At 44.2% G+C, this 18378-nt stretch overlaps 2 protein-coding genes and 1 long non-coding RNA gene across 4 annotated transcripts; 2 read left to right on the top strand and 1 right to left on the bottom strand.

Annotated features, from left to right (window-relative positions):
• The first annotated feature begins 3141 nt into the window (after window positions 1-3141).
• LOC109784531 (uncharacterized) lies at window positions 3142-6141 on the top strand. Its single transcript, XR_002237894.4, has 6 exons — window positions 3142-3303; window positions 4249-4461; window positions 4571-4686; window positions 5230-5357; window positions 5477-5622; window positions 5757-6141. It is a non-coding gene; the product is annotated as an uncharacterized lncRNA (long non-coding RNA).
• Window positions 6142-8947: 2806 nt separating this feature from the next.
• On the top strand, window positions 8948-10018 carry LOC141023081 (uncharacterized). The gene has a single exon (XM_073499390.1). The coding sequence runs from the start codon at window positions 8948-8950 to the stop codon at window positions 10016-10018; it is 1071 nt and encodes a 356-aa protein (XP_073355491.1).
• A 2631-nt stretch (window positions 10019-12649) lies between these two features.
• Window positions 12650-16658, bottom strand: LOC109784534 (uncharacterized). 2 transcript variants are annotated; one of them, XM_073498306.1, is made up of 4 exons: window positions 16425-16658; window positions 13604-15346; window positions 13364-13507; window positions 12650-13284 (listed from the first exon to the last, which is right to left on the bottom strand). In XM_073498306.1, the coding sequence occupies exons 2-4, from the start codon at window positions 14357-14359 to the stop codon at window positions 12949-12951; spliced, it is 1236 nt and encodes a 411-aa protein (XP_073354407.1). In that variant the 5' UTR covers window positions 14360-15346; window positions 16425-16658; the 3' UTR covers window positions 12650-12948. The 2 variants fall into 2 exon arrangements, with proteins under 2 accessions (XP_073354407.1, XP_020198725.1); XM_020343136.4 differs by lacking the exon at window positions 13604-15346 and having other exon boundaries at window positions 16425-16641.
• Window positions 16659-18378: the final 1720 nt, after the last annotated feature.

An 18378-nucleotide genomic window follows, 5' to 3' on the forward strand; every position in this document is an offset into this window, starting at 1 on the left:
AAGGGGGAAGCTCCCCCCTAGGGTTCCCAACCCTAGGCGCATGGGGGAGGCCCAAGGGGGGCGCCCCAGCCCACTAAGGGCTGGTTCCCCTCCACTTTCAGCCCACGGGGCCCTCCGGGACAGGTGGCCCCACCCGGTGGACCCCCGGGACCCTTCCGGTGGTCCCGGTACAATACCGGCAACCCCCGAAACTTTCCCGGTGGCCGAAACTTGACTTCCTATATATAATTCTTCACCTCCGGACCATTCTGGTAACTCTCGTGACGTCCGGGATCTCATCCGGGACTCCGAACAACTTTCGGGTTTCCGCATACATATATCTCTACAACCCTAGCGTCACCGGACCTTGAGTGTGTAGACCCTACGGGTTCGGGAGACATGCAGACATGACCGAGACGCCTCTCCGGTCAATAACCAACAGCGGGATCTGGATACTCATGTTGGCTCCCACATGTTCCACGATGATCTCATCGGATGAACCACGGTGTCGAGGATTCAATCAATCCGTATGCAATTCCCTTTGTCAATCGATATGTTACTTGCCCGAGATTCGATCGTCGGTATCCCAATACCTTGTTCAATCTCGTTACCGGCAAGTCTCTTTACTCGTACCGCAATGCATGATCCCGTGACTAACGCCTTAGTCACATTGAGCTCATTATGATGATGCATTACCGAGTGCGCCCAGAGATACCTCTCCGTCACACGGAGTGACAAATCCCAGTCTCGATCCGTGCCAACCCAACAGACACTTTCGGAGATACCCGTAATGCACCTTTATAGTCACCCAGTTACGTTGTGACGTTTGGCACACCCAAAGCACTCCTACGGTATCCGGGAGTTGCACTATCTCATGGTCTAAGGAAAAGATACTTGACATTGGAAAAGCTCTAGCAAACGAAACTACACGATCTTTTATGCTATGCTTAGGATTGGGTCTTGTCCATCACATCATTCTCCTAATGATGTGATCCCGTTATCAATGACATCCAATGTCCATAGTCAGGAAACCATGACTATCTGTTGATCAACGAGCTAGTCAACTAGAGGCTTACTAGGGACAGGTTGTGGTCTATGTATTCACACATGTATTACGATTTTCGGACAATACAATTATAGCATGAATAATAGACAATTACCATGAACAAAGAAATATAATAATAGCCATTTATTAATGCCTCTAGGGCATATTTCCAACATACCCGTCCCACTCCTCGGCCTTCAATGGTGATCCGCTGCCTCCCGCTCCTCGTGCTCCGATCTGACAACTAATTCACCGCCGCGCCTCGGATACGTCGCGGCGACTCGGATACAGGCGACCGGCGGTGATCTGAGACCAACGAGTCGGCACCACATCCCTGGTACTTCCCTTCCCCATCTGCCAACCCTCTACCCTCCCCCTCTACAAAGGCCCGTGCGGCCCTGTCCGTCCGACCTCGACGGACACGACCATCCGGGCAGACGCGGCCATCATGGATCACGAGAACGCCGGCGCCACCGGCGCCTTGGATGCATCGCCCGTCACCACCACGATGGCACCTCGCTGCTGCCGCTCGGCATGGATGGCCGCCCCAAGACATGGATAAGCTCTCGTGATCCCCACCCCACCCCTCTCATCCCCTGAATCCGTATCCTCTGCTCGTGCTCTCCTGTTCCTCCTGAAACGACGAGGGGTAGTGCCGGCCGTGGCTCAGCAAGATAGCATAATTAAGCTTGCCCTTTTTCTTTTGTGTTTGAATCAGATTTGCTGGTTCTCAGTTTTACATGCACGTATCAATCTTTCTTCTGTATGCAGGTTACACACCTGATGATTTTTACAACCTCTTCTGCAGATCTTCAGAACACCGAGCGAAATATTGGCTTGGAACGATCTTGGGTTGGCAGGGCGGCCAGACCAGGTGGCAAATGTGGTGCACGAGTCAACCTCACATCATACTGTGGTGTCTAGGATGGGCGTGGTGTAACATGACGCTTTCTAGAAGCATGTTATCGAACATCTCCACAGAATCACGAGCTTGCCTAATTCCCAAAGCATGTTATCATAAGGATGAGTACGGAGGACAACTCTCTCAATTCCCAAAGCACTAATCTTGTCCTAATTGCTCATATATTGAATCACTTTTCGCTGCAAATATGTTTTCTGTTTGATGAGCTAGAAGATGCTTGGAGGCTAAGGACAAAGAGGATCTGACGTTCACGTTTTTGGGAGGCAATAAGTACTTTGTGCACTTTGGCTGTGGATATGGGTACACATTCTTGATGTCTCGATGAATTGGAGAACAGATGTAATGGTACGTGCTCTATGCAAGGACATGAGAACAATCCTCCAAATTGAACTACGTGATGGGAGAGTAGGTAGGAAACTTTGTTCGTGTACGGGTTGCTTTTCCTGTATATAGCGGGCGCTGGAAATTTCAGTTGCGATGATAGCAAGGATCAAGGAAAAGAGAACAAGGGTGGGGCTTAAACTTCAGTACGGGTGCTTGCCGTGGTTCTGCTATGCATGTGGCTACATCGGGCATCAGGTCATGTCTTGTGCGCGTAAGTTCAGGTGGTGAACCTGTATGCTGACGACTGCGATGCTTACCACCGAGGAAGTTCGTGCAGCAAGCAGGAAGTAAGACCTGAATTTAACTAGATGACCCACAATATCTAGCAACTCAAACCATTGTCTCACATTAGAGTAATTTTTAATACAGTCATATAGCTATCCATGCTGACATGCTGTATTATTATTTTCATTGGAGGTTAATTAAGTATTTTTTTTCAGGCACCTTGGACAAATTTTGGAAAGAGGAGCATGACTCGGAGGTATGAGCCCCAGCAAGGGCCATCACAGCTGCGCTGACAAGCAAGTGTAAGTTGGTGATGGTGCCACCGTGTCAGAGTTCGGAGACTACCCTTGGAAGCACAAATTGGACAAAGTGCCTTGTGCCACTGGTGTTTCAACACCAGGGATGTGATTTTGCTCTATAGTTTGCAGTACATTAGACAATTTTGTATGCTATTCAGTAATTAATGCTAAAGTTTATTCCTACAGCTTGTACTTGAACAGGTCCCTGTTTACCGATGGCGAAAACTCATCCTTGATCTAGCTTACTTCTGCAAATGTTGACCAACAGACAATTCTCTTCATGCTTTATTCATAACATCAAATTTCTCAACCTGATGGCATCTGTCAAGGATCTCTAAAGCCGATGGATTAAACTTGTGTTTTTCTCGTGTGTTCAGTATACATGGTTATCTTCGTAGGCTAATTTCACTTTTGATGAACTGATGATAAAGCGACAATGGAATCAGAAGGTGAGCTAAAAATAATCTTGTTATCTATTGTTGTTGCAAATTTTCCAGTATGCGTGTATCTATGTCATAAAAAAGGAAGCAAGTTTATACCATGATTATAATGTCCTACTGATGTGCTTATTGTATCGATGAAACATCTCGAATGTATTTCTTTTTACAAATCTAATTACTTGGATTCTTTTTTTCTTTTGTTTTATATTTAACATTAAAGTTTGCTTTTCTATCTTTTCTGATTCACAAATTACGGTCATGCCAATGGAAATGATGAATACACTTCTATAGTTGGTCGTAAAACCAGTCGAGCATCTGGCCAAACCCATTTGCGATGCAGGCCCAAAAAACTTCATCATTCATTCTGCAAGCTGCCTAAAGAAAAAACAGCACCACTGAAACATACAGTATGACTTAAAGGTAGCAATAAAAAACCATCTCTGGTTCATTAATTGGAAGGTAGCAATAAAAAACCATCTCTGGTTCATTAATTGGTTCGGATAATCAAATTATTCAATTGAAACATGTGAGAAGTTATTATAAAAAGAATCTGGATGCATCATATTAAAAGTGGAATAGGGGCAGCGGCATCGATCCTTCGTAATGACCATCTGCTGGAAGGCGATGCGGTTGGCGAGAATTTGCTTAGCTCTTTCGATGACGCCACACGGGCATTCGTGAATTCCGAGTAAGCCGCGACCCGGTTTGACAGGGTGAGGGATGCGGGAGTGGTTGACAATGAGGTGGCCCTGTCTAAGGGCACCCAGTAGACTGAGAAAGGAACATTGTTTCTGTAACACAATGATATTTAGACTTTCAGAGCACCCCCTGCACTACGTGAGATTTAGAAGGTATTCAGATTAGTGTTTGCTGATATCTGTAAATTCCGTTTGTGTGAGTTTTATATTTTTCTATCCCTGTCGACGTAGTAATCCACTGTTCATTGATGTGCAGGTGGTACGGCCGGCGGATGCATCCATGTGCTAATCATCTGGCACCAAGCGGATGGAGCCGTACGAGTTGGGGCCACCAGCTGGCTGACAGCGCACACATGGGCGAGCATGAGCAACATGGAGCTAGGGAGTAAGCTGGGAGCGGATGGACGGGGCGTGAGGTAGAACGGGGGTGGGGAGCGGGCGGACCGTGGACAGAAGAGAACAACACCGGGTTTGTTAATTACTTTATGCACGATCACAGATTTATCTCTTTATTTATGTGGCTTATCAGGCTTGCTGCACGATCACAGATTTATCTCTTTATTTATGTAGGTGGACAGAAACATCCTTTCTAAAGTTTTCTTGGGGCTGTACTGACGAACAACTTGTGCAGTGATACCAACCCCTTCGAGCTCCCTCAACCCTTCGACAACACTTATTCAGTTTCTCACCACAAGTGAGTTCTATTTGCACCAACATTCGTATTAATCATTGTACGTGCTGGTAATCAGAGTTTAGATAAATGCTACTAATGCTAGCGCTCGCCCTACATGGACAGAGTGGTGGCCGAACGATATGGTTAAATAATAAACTGACTTGGAAGAAGCAACAGAACTTATTATGGACAAAGAGATACGCACAATTTTTCTAATCTGTTTATTATTGGTCGTTTCATGCATCGTTTAGGGTAAAAAATTCCTAGAACATGAGTTTGTCCTTGCATAATTATCCATGCTTGATGGCACTACATCGTATCAGCATATTTTAAGTTTGTCCTTGTATTATCATGTATTCAGGGGCAAAAATGCCCAGAACAAAGAAATGATGAATTGTACTGTAGTCATTCTTGTAGCTAAATATTATGTTTAAAATTGATCATCACTTGGGATGTTGCCAACTGCAGGGTCGATGAGACATTGAATTGCCATATTGCTTTTCCCTCTTATTGACATGTTAAGAATATATCTTTAACAATAGAATTTAATATTTATGCTTTCAGGTAGTAAGAGACATGATCAGATCGCTAACCAGTGATGAAGGCGTTATGTGGTCGTTGACGTCATGCTAAATGTTGGTGTAGTGCCAAATAAGAAGATACGGAACAAAATCCCTAAGCTAGACATTATGGTATAATGGAAATTTGAGGATTCTTGCCTATCATACCCATTTGTAGTCTATATCATACTGCAAAATTCCATGAACATTTGGTCCACAATATATTTTTTGTTATATGGTTCCTGCCAAAGCGTGGATGTAGGTGGATGTGGGCGCTGTGGCCGCCACCAAGGATGTAGGGGTCGCGCCCCAAGCTGCAAGTACGTGGTAGGGCGTCAAAACTGACGAGGACACGGGAGCCGCACTGCAGCATGAGTGTTTTTCATAATTTATTTAGGTATGTGAAGTCTTTTTAATGTTCACATATAGGCTGAAATTTTGACATTGAAGAACCAGCAATGGAGTTGTATGTAATTTCTTGCGAGAGCTATACCATTCTTTTTAGTACTAACTAATTCCCATGAGTGCCAGTGGTGAAATTTTCAGGCCTATGAACTGGATGATATTTTCATTGCTGGCAATCTTCATCAACCTATCTACGAGGACATTGATATACTAATTGCTGCACAAGTGTTCTCAGCACCGGCTAGCAAGAAGAGAGTATGATTGTTCAATGCTCACTGTTGTAAGCTTGTTTCACGAGGAGCTTCTCAGTGTTGTACATGTAGGGTGTGGATAATATAAATAAAATCTATTTGTTCATTCTTCTACTGTACCTCCGATTCGTCCCCCACGGTTCAGTAGAGTACAGTTATGTGCTAAAGTATTAGGAAGTCATCATCTTCTAAAACATATTGTTACCTACTCAACCCAGTAAGCAAATAAAGAGTGTGGTGAACTTAACACCTTTCTATCTTTATTTTTTGTTTCTCTTATTCATAGCATCTTTTCCCCATTTATAAATCTAACGGTGGTGAACTTAGACTTTGTGTAAGGAGAGCCATTCTATTTTCTTGAACTTAACAACTCCATATATCCTTATTTATCCAGAAAGCTTTCAGACGATACTCACACCATCTGACTCTTTGAAACATATAAATGTTTTTTCAGATCTATTACAATCCAAGATTTGTTAATTAATCATATTATTTATACTCATAAGTAGTATAAAGTTACCCCAAAATTGTTAATATGATTTTGGATTATATATTATGATGCTGAAAAGGACGTTATTGGTGCCCATTAAAATAACAGTATGAAATAACCCTGCATATATTTGTTGGTTTTTAATTTAAGTCTTTCAACTCAACTGAAATTATTATTTGTACTCCCTCCGTTCCTAAATATAAGTCTTCCTAGAGACTCCAATGTGAACTACATACGGAGCAAAATGAATGAATCTACACTTTAAAATATGTCTATATATATCTGTATGTAGTCCTTATTGAACTTTCAAAAAAGACTTATATTTAGGAACAGAGGGAGTACAACATTTACTAACTTTTATCTCCTATTGGCTATCTGGAACGATTGTGGGTATTAATGAAGAAGTCCTCGTTAGGTGGACTAGCTCAAAATGGAGAAGTATGTTGGTATTTTCGGTTGATTGTTTTAAGCATGTAAGCTCGTAGCAACTTGTAACGTCAATATCTTCGGGATGCCTTGCAATATTTTAGAAAACTATTTTTTTTTTTTCCAGCATGATGTGATCCGGCCTGATCTAGCGTGCTGCCCTGAGACGTCCTGACCCCATTACTTCTCACATATGGCGGTTTTCAGATAGCGTAGACACATGGAGACAATTTGGTGATCCGATTCTCTCTCCCTCCCTCCCCCCTCTCTCTCTCTTAGTTGCTAATAGAATAATGAACAATCGATAAGACTAATATTATAGACCTCCTCCTCCTCAATCCTACCATGTATTATTCGACTTTTGTGCTAATACAGAAAAAGTATGTTGTAAACTTGTGAGTCGTGAGCAATATTCTCTGGGCAAGTTTTAACCTGCTTATTCACAATTGATGCTGCATGTCAATCGCCCTTTCACCCTTATTTTTGATTTTAATGTCTTAGTGTATGTATAATTAGGGTTTTTCTCCGGTTGGTATTTGAATAGGAGTTGGTCGCTTCCCTTTACATCATAGTTCATAGTACAACACACACATTTCCTTTTGAGTCTTACGTGAATTTCATTTTGAGCCGATACACCAAATCTGAAGTTACATAATTCTAACAAAACTAAAAATTACTATAAAAATATAAATAAATGCCAATAAATTTTTAATCAACAAATGTTATCAAAGATTGATGTATCTACCTCTCCCAAGATAGCTGGGAGTAGCATGTTCTAGAAGATGTGTTTTGCTGCAGCAGTTTCTAAATGGTAAATTGTATGGTTTCAAGTGCCTAAGTTCATATGCAATAGTTTGCCAGCCAATTGCACATTGCAATTAAGTTTCTGGTTGTAACTTCTTGGAACATTTTTTAAAAGGGAACAAAATCATCCATGTGTTAATTTTAATTAAAGGAGAATAGCAATGCACACGCTTTCACGAGACAATCGATCTTAAGCATAAAAAAACATTCAAGTGTTATTATCATTTGTAATGCAATGCACAATAAAGAGGTCAATATTTGTGTACCACCTTTATTTTGTGCATCATATATGATAACCCTTTTGTGTATAGGGTAGAGTTACATTTTATTATCGAAATACATTGCAAGCGAAGTACATTACAATTACTTTGGCTATATTTTCTATCTATATGAAATTTACATGCAACCAATACAAATTATGAAAAGCCCGTGGCAACGCACGGGCAGTCTACTAGTACAAATAATGTCTGGTGGATTCCCTAGCCACATGTGGCGCCCAGCAGGGAGTGACGAAGCCGCCTTTGCCAAGGCATGTGCTTCAAAACAAAAAGTAATGCTAACAAAATTTGTAGCTCTATCTCTAATCTCATTCAAAACTAAAGCATAAGAAGAGGAACTCGAAGCTCCGTTAATGTCTTGAATAACCTGTAAGAAGTCAGATGCTATTATCGCATGTGTCAAAATCAAGTCTTGCGCTAGGGCAAGAGCCTCATTGCATGCTTGAGCTTCAAGGCATGGAGCGTCGACCATCCCATCGAATACCACCGCAGATGCTCCAAGGTAGTTGCCGTGTTGATCCCTGCAAACTGCGGCTGAAGCTCCCGTCGTGCCCTGGTGGGAAATAGCACCATCAGCATTGATTTTCGCCGCGTTTACTCCCGGTGGAATCCATGTACGAGCTCTTGGCTTCGCAGCCTGTGGTTGTCTCGTCGGTGTCCTTGTGGTGGCAATTTCCAAGTCTTGCAAGTATCGGTTAACAAAGCACATCGTGGACATGGGACTTTGAAACTCATCATCATGTATCGCTCTACGACGAGCCCACCATATTGCCCACATGGTAATCAAAACTCTCGCAAGGTCATGTTGGTTCATCGTGTCAAACAGTCAGAACAACCAGAGCCTCGCATCGTCACTGTTGTTAGATATCACATGCTCAAGAATCTCCTCATCTCCGAGCGCCCACACGCATCGCGCCATCCTGCATTCAAACAAAGAATGGCGCCAAGAATCAAACTCTTCTGCACATAGGCTGCATGCGGTAGTTGTCGCCATTTTACGTTCATGTCGTGCTGAACCCGTTGGTAGAGACATATGTGCCAGCCGCCAAACAAAAATCTTGACCTTTGATGGAACTTGCACCTTCCATAGTTGCGTCCAAGATTTCCCCTCAGCTTCTCTATTTGAATGGCCCGGCCTATAGCTGCGTCCAAGATCATATTGACTCGGTGGTTAAAGAACCGGGCAAGGAAGCGTGGAGGTTATCTGTTTTCTATGGTGCAGCAAACAGGAGCATGAGGTATAAAACATGGGATACCATGAAAATCTTACGTGGAGAAAATGATCTACCTTGGGTCTGCATGGGAGACTTTAACGAGATACCGCGACAGGAAGAGCAGATGGGACCAAATGAGAGGGACAGTGCACAAATAGAAGGATTCAGGGAAGCTGTGGACGTGTGTGAACTAGCTGATCTGGGCTACAAAGGCCTAGACTGGACGTTTAAGAAGAGAGTTGCTGGGGGGGGGGAGTACTGCAGAGTTCGACTTGACCGTGCCCTAGCTACGGCTAGTTGGTCGGCTATGTTTCCTTTTGCCACTGTCGAACATCTTACGGCGGCCAAGTCAGACCACAGCCCCATTCTACTCTTGAATGAGTTGGAAGCAAATAACTTGAGAGTTGCTCTGAAGAAGCCGTTTCGTTATGAGTGTATGTGGGAAACTGACAGTACTTTCGGTGCAAAGGTGCAGCAGGTATGGAACCAAACACAACCGGTGACCACAGTGGCAGAGCTAGCTTCAAAATTGTCCTCTGCGGGCTCGTCGCTGAAACGCTGGGGGCGGGTGACTTTCGGGTCTATACGACAAGAACTGAGAAAGCTGCGCCATCAACTAGCAGAGTTGCGAGCGGATCCCCATAGAGTGGGGCCGGGGGAGGAAGAGAAGAAAGTGCAGGATCAGATCGTGGAGTTGTCCTTCCGCGAGGAGATCATGATTTGGCAGCGGTCTCGAATAAACTGGCTCTCTGCAGGAGATCGCAACACGCAGTATTTTCAGAGGAAGGCAAGTGGCCGGAGAGCCAAGAACACAATTAGCCAGCTCCAAAAACCTGATGGTACTATGGCTTCGGATCCAGGGGAGTTGGCTGAGATGATAAACGATCTCTACAAGAATCTATACACATCCGAGGGCTGCATATGAATTGAAGAAGTACTGTCACACATACCAGTTAGGGTTGATGCAGGTATGAATGCTAAGCCCAGTATACAAAGGATGAAGTAAAAGAAGCACTTTTTCAAATGTTCCCGACCAAAGCCCCGGGGCCCGATGGTTTTCCTGCACACTTTTTTCAAAGGGATTGGGAGCTTTGTGGAGAGGAGGTAACCAGCATGATAATTAGGCTGCTCAATGGAGAGGACTCACCGGAGGATATCAACCGTACGTTCATCGTTCTTATTCCCAAGATCGCTAGTCCGAAAATTCTAGGACAATTTTGGTCTATAAGTCTTTGCAATGTGATCTACAAGATTGCATCTAAGGTCTTAGCAAACAGGCTGAAGATCATTCTCCCCGAGGTAATTTCTGAAGAGCAGTCGGCCTTTGTGCCTGGTCGTCTGATCACGGATAATTTTATAACTGCTTACGAGTGTCTTCACTATATGAAAACAAGGAGAGTCAAAGGAAACAGATTTGTAGCACTGAAGTTGGATATGATGAAAATGTATGACAGGTTGGAGTGGTCATACCTTAAAGCAGTTATGTTGCAACTTGGCATCAGTCCACGATTCACTGAAACGGTAATGAGGTGCGTCACTTCCGTATCCTTTGCGGTATTGTTTAAAGGGGAAGTCTACAAGATTTTAGGCCCACGAGGGGAATGAGGCAGGGGGATCCGACCTCCCCGTATCTATTTCTGTTGGCTGCAGAAGGCTTATCATGCTTGTTGAAAGACCAAGGTGCAGGTGTTCGAGGACTTTCTGTTGCAGATACAGCACCGGCTATTAATCATCTCCTTTTTGCAGACGATAGTCTTCTTTTTTTTGAAGCCAACGGTGAAAATGCAGCTCGGTTCGTGACCTCTTGAGAACCTACTGTGATGCCTCGGGACAGAAAATTAACACGGATAAATCATCAATCTATTCCAGTAAGGGTGTCCCGGAAGCCACTAGAAATGAGATAAAAAATGTTTTGGATGTCCAGAACGAGTCACTTTCAGGGAAATATTTAGGCCTGCCCACGGATGTAGGCAAGAGCAAGGAAGGCAGTTTCCGATATTTGAAGGATAGGATTTGGAAACATATTCAAGGCTGGATGGAGAAATGCTTGTCTGCAGGGGGAAGGAGGTGTTAATTAAATCCGTCGCACAATCTATTCCGACATATTCGATGTCCTGTTTCAAATTACCCCGAGGCCTCAGCGAACATATAAACAGTCTTCTTCGGAAGTTTTGATGGGGAAGCAAACAAGGCCAGAGAAAGCCTGCATGGGTGTCTTGAAAGACGATGTGCAAACCAAAAAACATGGGCGGGATAGGATTCAGAGATATCGAGCTCTTTAACCTGGCATTGCTTGCAAGGCAAGTGTGGCGTTTGCTGCAGGATACAAAGTCACTAAGTGCGCGCGTGCTAAAGGCGAGGTATTACCCAAACGGCAACATCCTTGATGCAGTTTTGGGAGCCCATCCGTCCCAGGTATGGCGATCTTTGGTTGAGGGCAGGGATCTTCTGACCCTAGGCTTGATTAGAAGACGCGCATTTGGGAAGATAATTGGCTTCCCCGGGACTACAAGTTGAGACCGATATGCCCCATATCGGCCAATCCACGCACGTTTCTGAATTAATTGATGCGACGACCAGAACTTGGAACAAGCAGCTGCTAATGGAGCATTTTATTGGGCCGGATGTTGAAGTTATAATGAATATCCCACTGAGCTCGTGGATACAGCCTGATTTCTGGGCGTGCCATTATGACAGAAGGGGTTTGTTCACTGTTAAATCGGCCTACAGAATGATGAATGGCATTAAACATCGACGGCACGAGGGGTTGAGGAACTCCGGCGACGACGCACTCGATTTTGCAGCTGGGCCAGCCCATCCGACAAGCCCCCAAGCCCCAACCACCTCGCTTACTGACTGACTGCCTGCCTGGGCGGTAGCAGGCCTGAGCCTACGCTGCTCTCTGATGGGTCGCAACGGGCATAGCGTGAAGCCACGAACACACACACGCACACACAATTTCCTCAAAAAAAAAAAAAAACACGCACACACAAATGTTTTATAAGTTGGGAGATTATGTCAATTATATTGGGCAGAAATGTCTCAAAAAAATATTGGGCAGAATACGAAGCATATCCAGGAATTATTTGGGATATTTATGAATATCTCTGATTGAGCGAACTTAAGATATGGAAAAAAGGAAGGTGTTTGATTGAGAATGCTCAAATATTTTGAACATTACTATCAAAGTTTCTCCACTCCAAGTGGTTTGGAATCTCAAAAAACACTTGGGTGATTTTTGAGGATTTTTTTAGAGAAAATAAATATTTTAAAACATATAAATACAATTTATTCCCTTTTAGATAATGATTTATAATAAATACTTATATATCTTTAAAAATAACTTTTTTTGAATGGATAGTGTATGTAATACACCTCATAAATGAATTTTAATGAATTGTTATTTTCTAGGGAAAATAAATACTTTTAGTTCAAACCTCTATTTTCAGGGTTCTAGAACAATAAAAAGGGTTCATTTGCTTTTGGCCAAAGTAATATAATACGAAAAAAATGGGGCTCTAACCACATGGTGATTGAAAGGGTTTACAGGCTCTGATCACCAATATCAAGGATTCTTGTGAACTTTTTGGTTCTTTCAAAAAGGCAAAGGAAAAATATCTTTTAGGCGTACAATTGGTGATTTCAAGCCACACCATGAGCAGCCATGGAATCAATCATCTCAACAGCTACATCAATCCTTTGGATAATCGAGCAAAAGTAAAGCACACGATACCCAATACAAACACATGTTCTTCTTTCTCACAAGCCAGCATAACATAATCATTAGGCCATGGCATACAGCTGCAAGCCCTACAGAACGGAAGGCTACTGGCACAGCAACACTTCTACCAAAAGTCATTCCAAAACTATTTCGAGATGGGGCGAACGGATCCCGTCTGTCAGTTCGTTGAGCACCTCCAATCTCTCGCACTCGTGCCACTCCCGGCGGCGGCGGACGATCTTCAGGCCGACGAGCTCCCGATCTTCGCCCTCCACGACGTGCCCGTCCAGCAGGTGGACGCACTCCAGGATCGGTGACGCCCGCATGATCCGCTTCACAAAGCCGGTCTGCCACGCCACCCCGCCGAAGCCGATGACCATGAGTTCTTTCAGGTGATGGTGATGCTGATGGTGTTCCACTTGTACATCTAGTGATCCTGCAGCACCCACCTTCTCTGAGTTGTTGACAAACTGCATTCAGATTTCAGAGTTTCAGATCTTTCAAACCCCAAAAAGTATAGTGCTTGAAAAAAAAGTAGGGTAAACATACATGAACATGGAGTGACTCCAGGGCAGGTGCGGCAGCAAGTAGGGTGAGAATCCAGAATGTATCCCAGTTCATTGCCACGTTTGCAAATAATAGTTTCTTGAGATGATTAAGCTGGCTGCGAATGGCAGCAGGTTTAATCCACATCTGCATAAATGATGTGATAATTAAGTACTATCTTATGTAGCGATGTGATGCTATGATCAATAAAAAAACAATATCATTTCAGGAATGGCTACTCACCTGACCCCCTCTTAATTGCAGAGCAAGGTACTCTAGCGGTGGCGGAATCCCTAAAAACAACTTGCTTAGTCCACATAAGGAACCATCCTTGGCATTATCTCCAGTTTGCAAGAAGTTCAAACTCACATGCCTAAGTCGAGGCACCTCGCCGTAGTGTAATTCGATTGGCTGACCGCGACAAGCAAATGCTTCAAGACAAGGCAGTGAAGTCAGATAGACTTGCCCAACGTTGCAGTTGTCCAATTGCAGATTCTTTAACTTTGACTTAGGAACACGAATATGAAGAGAATCTCGGTTATGACCAGAATATTTCAGGCTCAAATCCACCAGCTGCACGCAGTTTCTCAGAATATAACAACAAACGTGTGAAATATGTGAACATTCTTTGCACAGAGTAAGTGCTGTGAGCCTCTGAAACGTCAAGGACTTGGGTGCATCATGATGATAACAATTGGATAGCACAAGTCGTTTCAATCGCACATTCTCGCATTTATCCAATAGCCGGAAGTCATAGCACCAGGAAGAGTTGTCAACGACAAGCTCCAAATCTTCAACGCCCCATCTGCCAATCGCTGACGTAATCCATTGATCATTGCAACTGCTCGTTCCAAAGGTTTGAATCCTCAGCTTCTTGATAGACCGTTGTTGAACATTGGTGCGGGGCAGAAGGAACGCATTCAGCCGTTTAACATAGCGTCGCATGGCCCAACGCTCATAACGTTGCAGGTGGGTAGTCAGCCGTTGGACTATCCACATCCAGTCATTGACGGCAAAGAATCGGTCTCTAAAAGCATGACTGCCGGTGTCGTGGAATTGTCACGGCAGATGTCCTTAGTGTCAGGACTTAGTCGCGAGGCCAACGCATCTATGTGGTAGCTTGAGAGGGGTTGAGCGGAATCGAGAGACGCAACACAAGACAAGGATTTAGACAGCTTCGGGCCCCGGGAAACATCATCCGGTAACAACCCTACATGCTGTTTGAGGCTAGGTCTCATTATGATCACGGGAGAGTCGCCGGGAACCGGCTCTCGGTGTCTAGCCCTATCGATTGTTTCTTGTCCCCTCTTGGGGTGCCCCGCCCCTCCTTATATAAGCTGAAGGGGCGGGTTACATGTAGAGTCCAACTCGGACTTAAGATTTAACCTTCCTTTGACGTCTCACCATGGGCTTCTTAACGTCTTGGGCTTCTTACAATCTGGCTTACGATCTGACTTACCATCTGGCTTACGATCTGACTTACCATCTGGCTTACGATCTGGCTTACCGTCTGGCTTACGATCTGGCTTAACATGTGCCGGGTTACATGACTGTGTCTGCCGGGTTACAATGCTCAACTTGTTCCCGCGAGCTTAACCTACTTAACTGTTCCTGCCGGCTTATAGTCTGCCGGGTCATTAATGAAACACCCAATCCTAGCCGGGTTATATCTCCAGCCGGGTCATACTGCGGGGTATATCCCCGACAGCCGGCCAAGTTCAGTGCGTTCTTCTCTGCCACATACCCTGCCTTAGCCTCCACCACCATTTGCTTCAGTCTGTGGTAGCGTGGAGGGAGGATGTCATCAACGCCAAGGTCATAACATGTGTGCGAGTGTGCAGGAAGATCCCGCCATCTCTTTGAAAGGATACTGGTGGTTATCGCCGTCCGTGCATCTAGCTTATCGACGATCATGATTAACATCTCATCGGGTAAGCTGCTGATCTTGTCCTCACAGAAACTGGTGTGTTCCTCGCTCGGACGCATCTAGTTTTATTTTGGTGAGACATAAATGAAGAACAGTCAGGGAATTCCAAATAGCTTAAACAGATAACTGAGCAATTTGCCTTAAAAGTAAGCATTAACAACATTCCTAGTCAAAAATAGTGCACGAACTAGCAAAACAAATGAAAGAGTGCGTCCACCTATTCAACCTAAATAATGACGTGAGCAGGCGCAACAATTTTAGGAGCATATATGTATCATACTATATAGGTACTCCATTCTGCTGCATAAGATGGACAGGAACAGGCGTTCTAGTTGCCCAATTTTTTAACAATAAACTTGTAGACTAATAAGAGAGAAAATCAGTAGCAACATACATAGTTACACACCAAACTGCATTGTCTCCACCTACCACTGGGTTAGGAACAGCTTGTGGGATGGCTTATGGTCCAAATAAGCCTCAAGCTATCCCTAAGGCAAAGCTTCTATGTGGCTGCCAGGGCGAGCCCCTCCCATTTCATGTATGTAGCAGGAAGCCACAAAGGAAAGGCTTCTCGAGCTTCTCCGTACCCCCCGGCCGAGGTCACGGGCATCCCCAAGACCCAACGCCACGACCCAATCCAAGCTCTTTTTTTCCTTTTCACATTTCGCTTCTAAATTCCCCCCTTTATAATTATTTTCTCAATTTCGTTGTATGGATGTATGCAGGAGCAGTGCCATATTTCCGAAATGTACTTTGCGCTACCATGGATCTCAGATTATTGCACTGCCGAAATGATTTGGTAGCTCTTGTTTTTGATGTGTCACTGCAATACAGTGTTTGTGTTGTTCTTCGTTGATGTATATGGGTGTTTTAGACTTAACACAGCTACCAGATACTCCCAAATAAGCTCAATTGGTAGAAGCCATTCCAAACAGGTGGTTAAAAATAGAGATGCTTCTCCGCGCCGCTGCTTACACGAGGCTCATTTGCACAGCTAGCTTATGCACAAGACCTAGCCTACAGCACCAGTACTTCTCAACAAACTGACACCATTTGGGCGTGAGCTGCGAATAGATGGTTGTAACGGCCGGATGCAAAACATTCGGCAGAAATCGCAAGGATGGATGCCGTACGTACCCGTTTCGGGGGCGGGTGGGCGGCGGCGGTGCGGAGGTCGGAGGCCTTCCTGAGCCGGCGGTAGCGCGGAGGATCTGCGCCCGTGTCCATCGGATCCGGGGGCCGGCGTCGACTGGCGGCGGCGGCGGATTCGCGGGGAGGCAATGGGGTGCGGGGCTGATTCAGGAGGGCCGGGAGGGTTTGGATTGGGGGACGAATCCGACTCCGACGCTGCCGAGCGCCCTTTGGCCGGCTCACATCAGTGAGTGACAGTCTTCAGGCGATTTTGGGCCGTTTGTTGCGCGCAAATATTGTCGGGCCGTTTGTTGCGTGCAAATATTGTCGGGCCTGAATGACACGCTGCTTAAAGCACACATGGGCATCGCTCCGGCCTCCGGAGAAACGCTATGCAGCTCGAGCCCACTCGGTGCCCCTAGCCTTATAAATTGTCGTTTCACTTTCCTTAAAAAAAACTTTCCTCAAAAAAATGCACTATCATGTTTCACTCACCTCCCTTAATCTTCTGTTCTAAAAAAAAAACCTCCCTTAATCTTCTTCACATAATCAATTCTAATCTACACAACGGTGCTTCGATTCGAAATAAGTTCTACTCCCTCCGTCCTTGAAATAGTGTACTTTCAACTTTGTTGGAGGGTCAAACAATTTCAAAATTTAACCGAGTTTGTGCAAAAATATATCAATGTTTGTGAAACCAAATAGGTATACGATGAAAATGTATTATATCATGAATCTAATGCTACTAATTTGATGGCATAAATGTTGGTATATTATTGTATAAATACAGTCAACCATAAAAAAGTTTAACTCTTTCTAGAAATATACTCTTTTAAGGACGGAGGGAGTACACGAAATAGTGTACACCCGCGTTATGGTTTCATTGAGACGATCGGTTACTAATATCATGGACTGTAACTTTTCAATTTCATGTCAATGTTGGAGGGGTTTTAGACGAACTTCGGCAAATTCTGAGCACCCGGTCGACCCTTCGAAATTTCCTTTTGACCACTAGCTTCATCACGATGGTTCACATGATTTTTTCTGTTTTAACGATCATAGATGAATAGATTTACATCTCCTACTAGACCACACAAATGTGTACATATGTGCATGTTATGAACTGATGAATTTTGAAAAAAAAATCCTCGTGCTTGGTCGACCATTTGAAATTTTATTTGACCATTAGCTTAATCTCTCCATTTCACACAACTTTTGTGTTGTATATTTTCTGTTTGGTGAATCGTAGACGAGTTAGATCTATATCCCCTAGTAGACTACACAAACATGTTCATGCGTGCATGATGAACCGATGAATTTTGACAAAATTTCCGTACCCGATCGACCGTTTGCAATTTTCTTAGACCACTAGCTTCATCTCGCAGTTTCACACAACTTTTGGTATTGTACGTTTTCTACTTTGATGGTCGTAGATGAGTAGATCTACGTCTTTCTACTGATTGTATAAAAGTGTCACACCTAGGTGTCATTTGAAAACCAATTCGCGCCCGGCCAATTTTGTGACAGTTGAATGAGCATTCTAGGGCTACCACACCTTCTTCTACCTTGAGCTAACCCTTCTCTTCTTCCTTCAGCACCCGGCTCCCACGTGAGGTAAGTTCATCACATATTCACATGAATAATAGATGAGATAAATCATCTGTGAGCATGTAACCGAACAGCAGCAAGTTGCATTTGTGGAGCAAATGCTTGTTACCAAATAACCATGTGTGTGTTTTTCTCAGTTAGGCTTGGTAGGATGCATGAGACCAAATAAATTGCACAACTTGATTTTAAACCTATATCGCCTATTAGAGATGGGCAATGAGAGTTGAGGGGTAAGGAGATTAAAAGTCCACTGTTTGATTAGAGGGAATGGGAGTTTAAGTGGGAAAGGGACTGGGAGTTGAGGAAGCCAATTCTCACCGATTTCTTTCCAGGGGGTACCCTGTTAATTCGT

The sequence above is a fragment of the Aegilops tauschii genome, chromosome 5 (genome assembly GCF_002575655.3).
Source record: "Aegilops tauschii subsp. strangulata cultivar AL8/78 chromosome 5, Aet v6.0, whole genome shotgun sequence".
Lineage (NCBI taxonomy): Eukaryota > Viridiplantae > Streptophyta > Magnoliopsida > Poales > Poaceae > Aegilops > Aegilops tauschii.

Excerpts from the sequence above, each read along its gene's own strand:
- LOC141023081 (XM_073499390.1), top strand. The coding sequence starts at position 8,948 with ATGGAACTTGCACCTTCCATAGTTGCGTCCAAGATTTCCCCTCAGCTT.
- LOC109784534 (XM_073498306.1), bottom strand. The coding sequence starts at position 14,359 with ATGTGGATAGTCCAACGGCTGACTACCCACCTGCAACGTTATGAGCGT. Across the intron at positions 13,508-13,603 it reads TGCAATTAAGAGGGGGTCAG|ATGTGGATTAAACCTGCTGC; the intron begins GTGAGTAGCCAT and ends TCATTTATGCAG. Across the intron at positions 13,285-13,363 it reads TGGAGTCACTCCATGTTCAT|TTTGTCAACAACTCAGAGAA; the intron begins GTATGTTTACCC and ends ATCTGAATGCAG.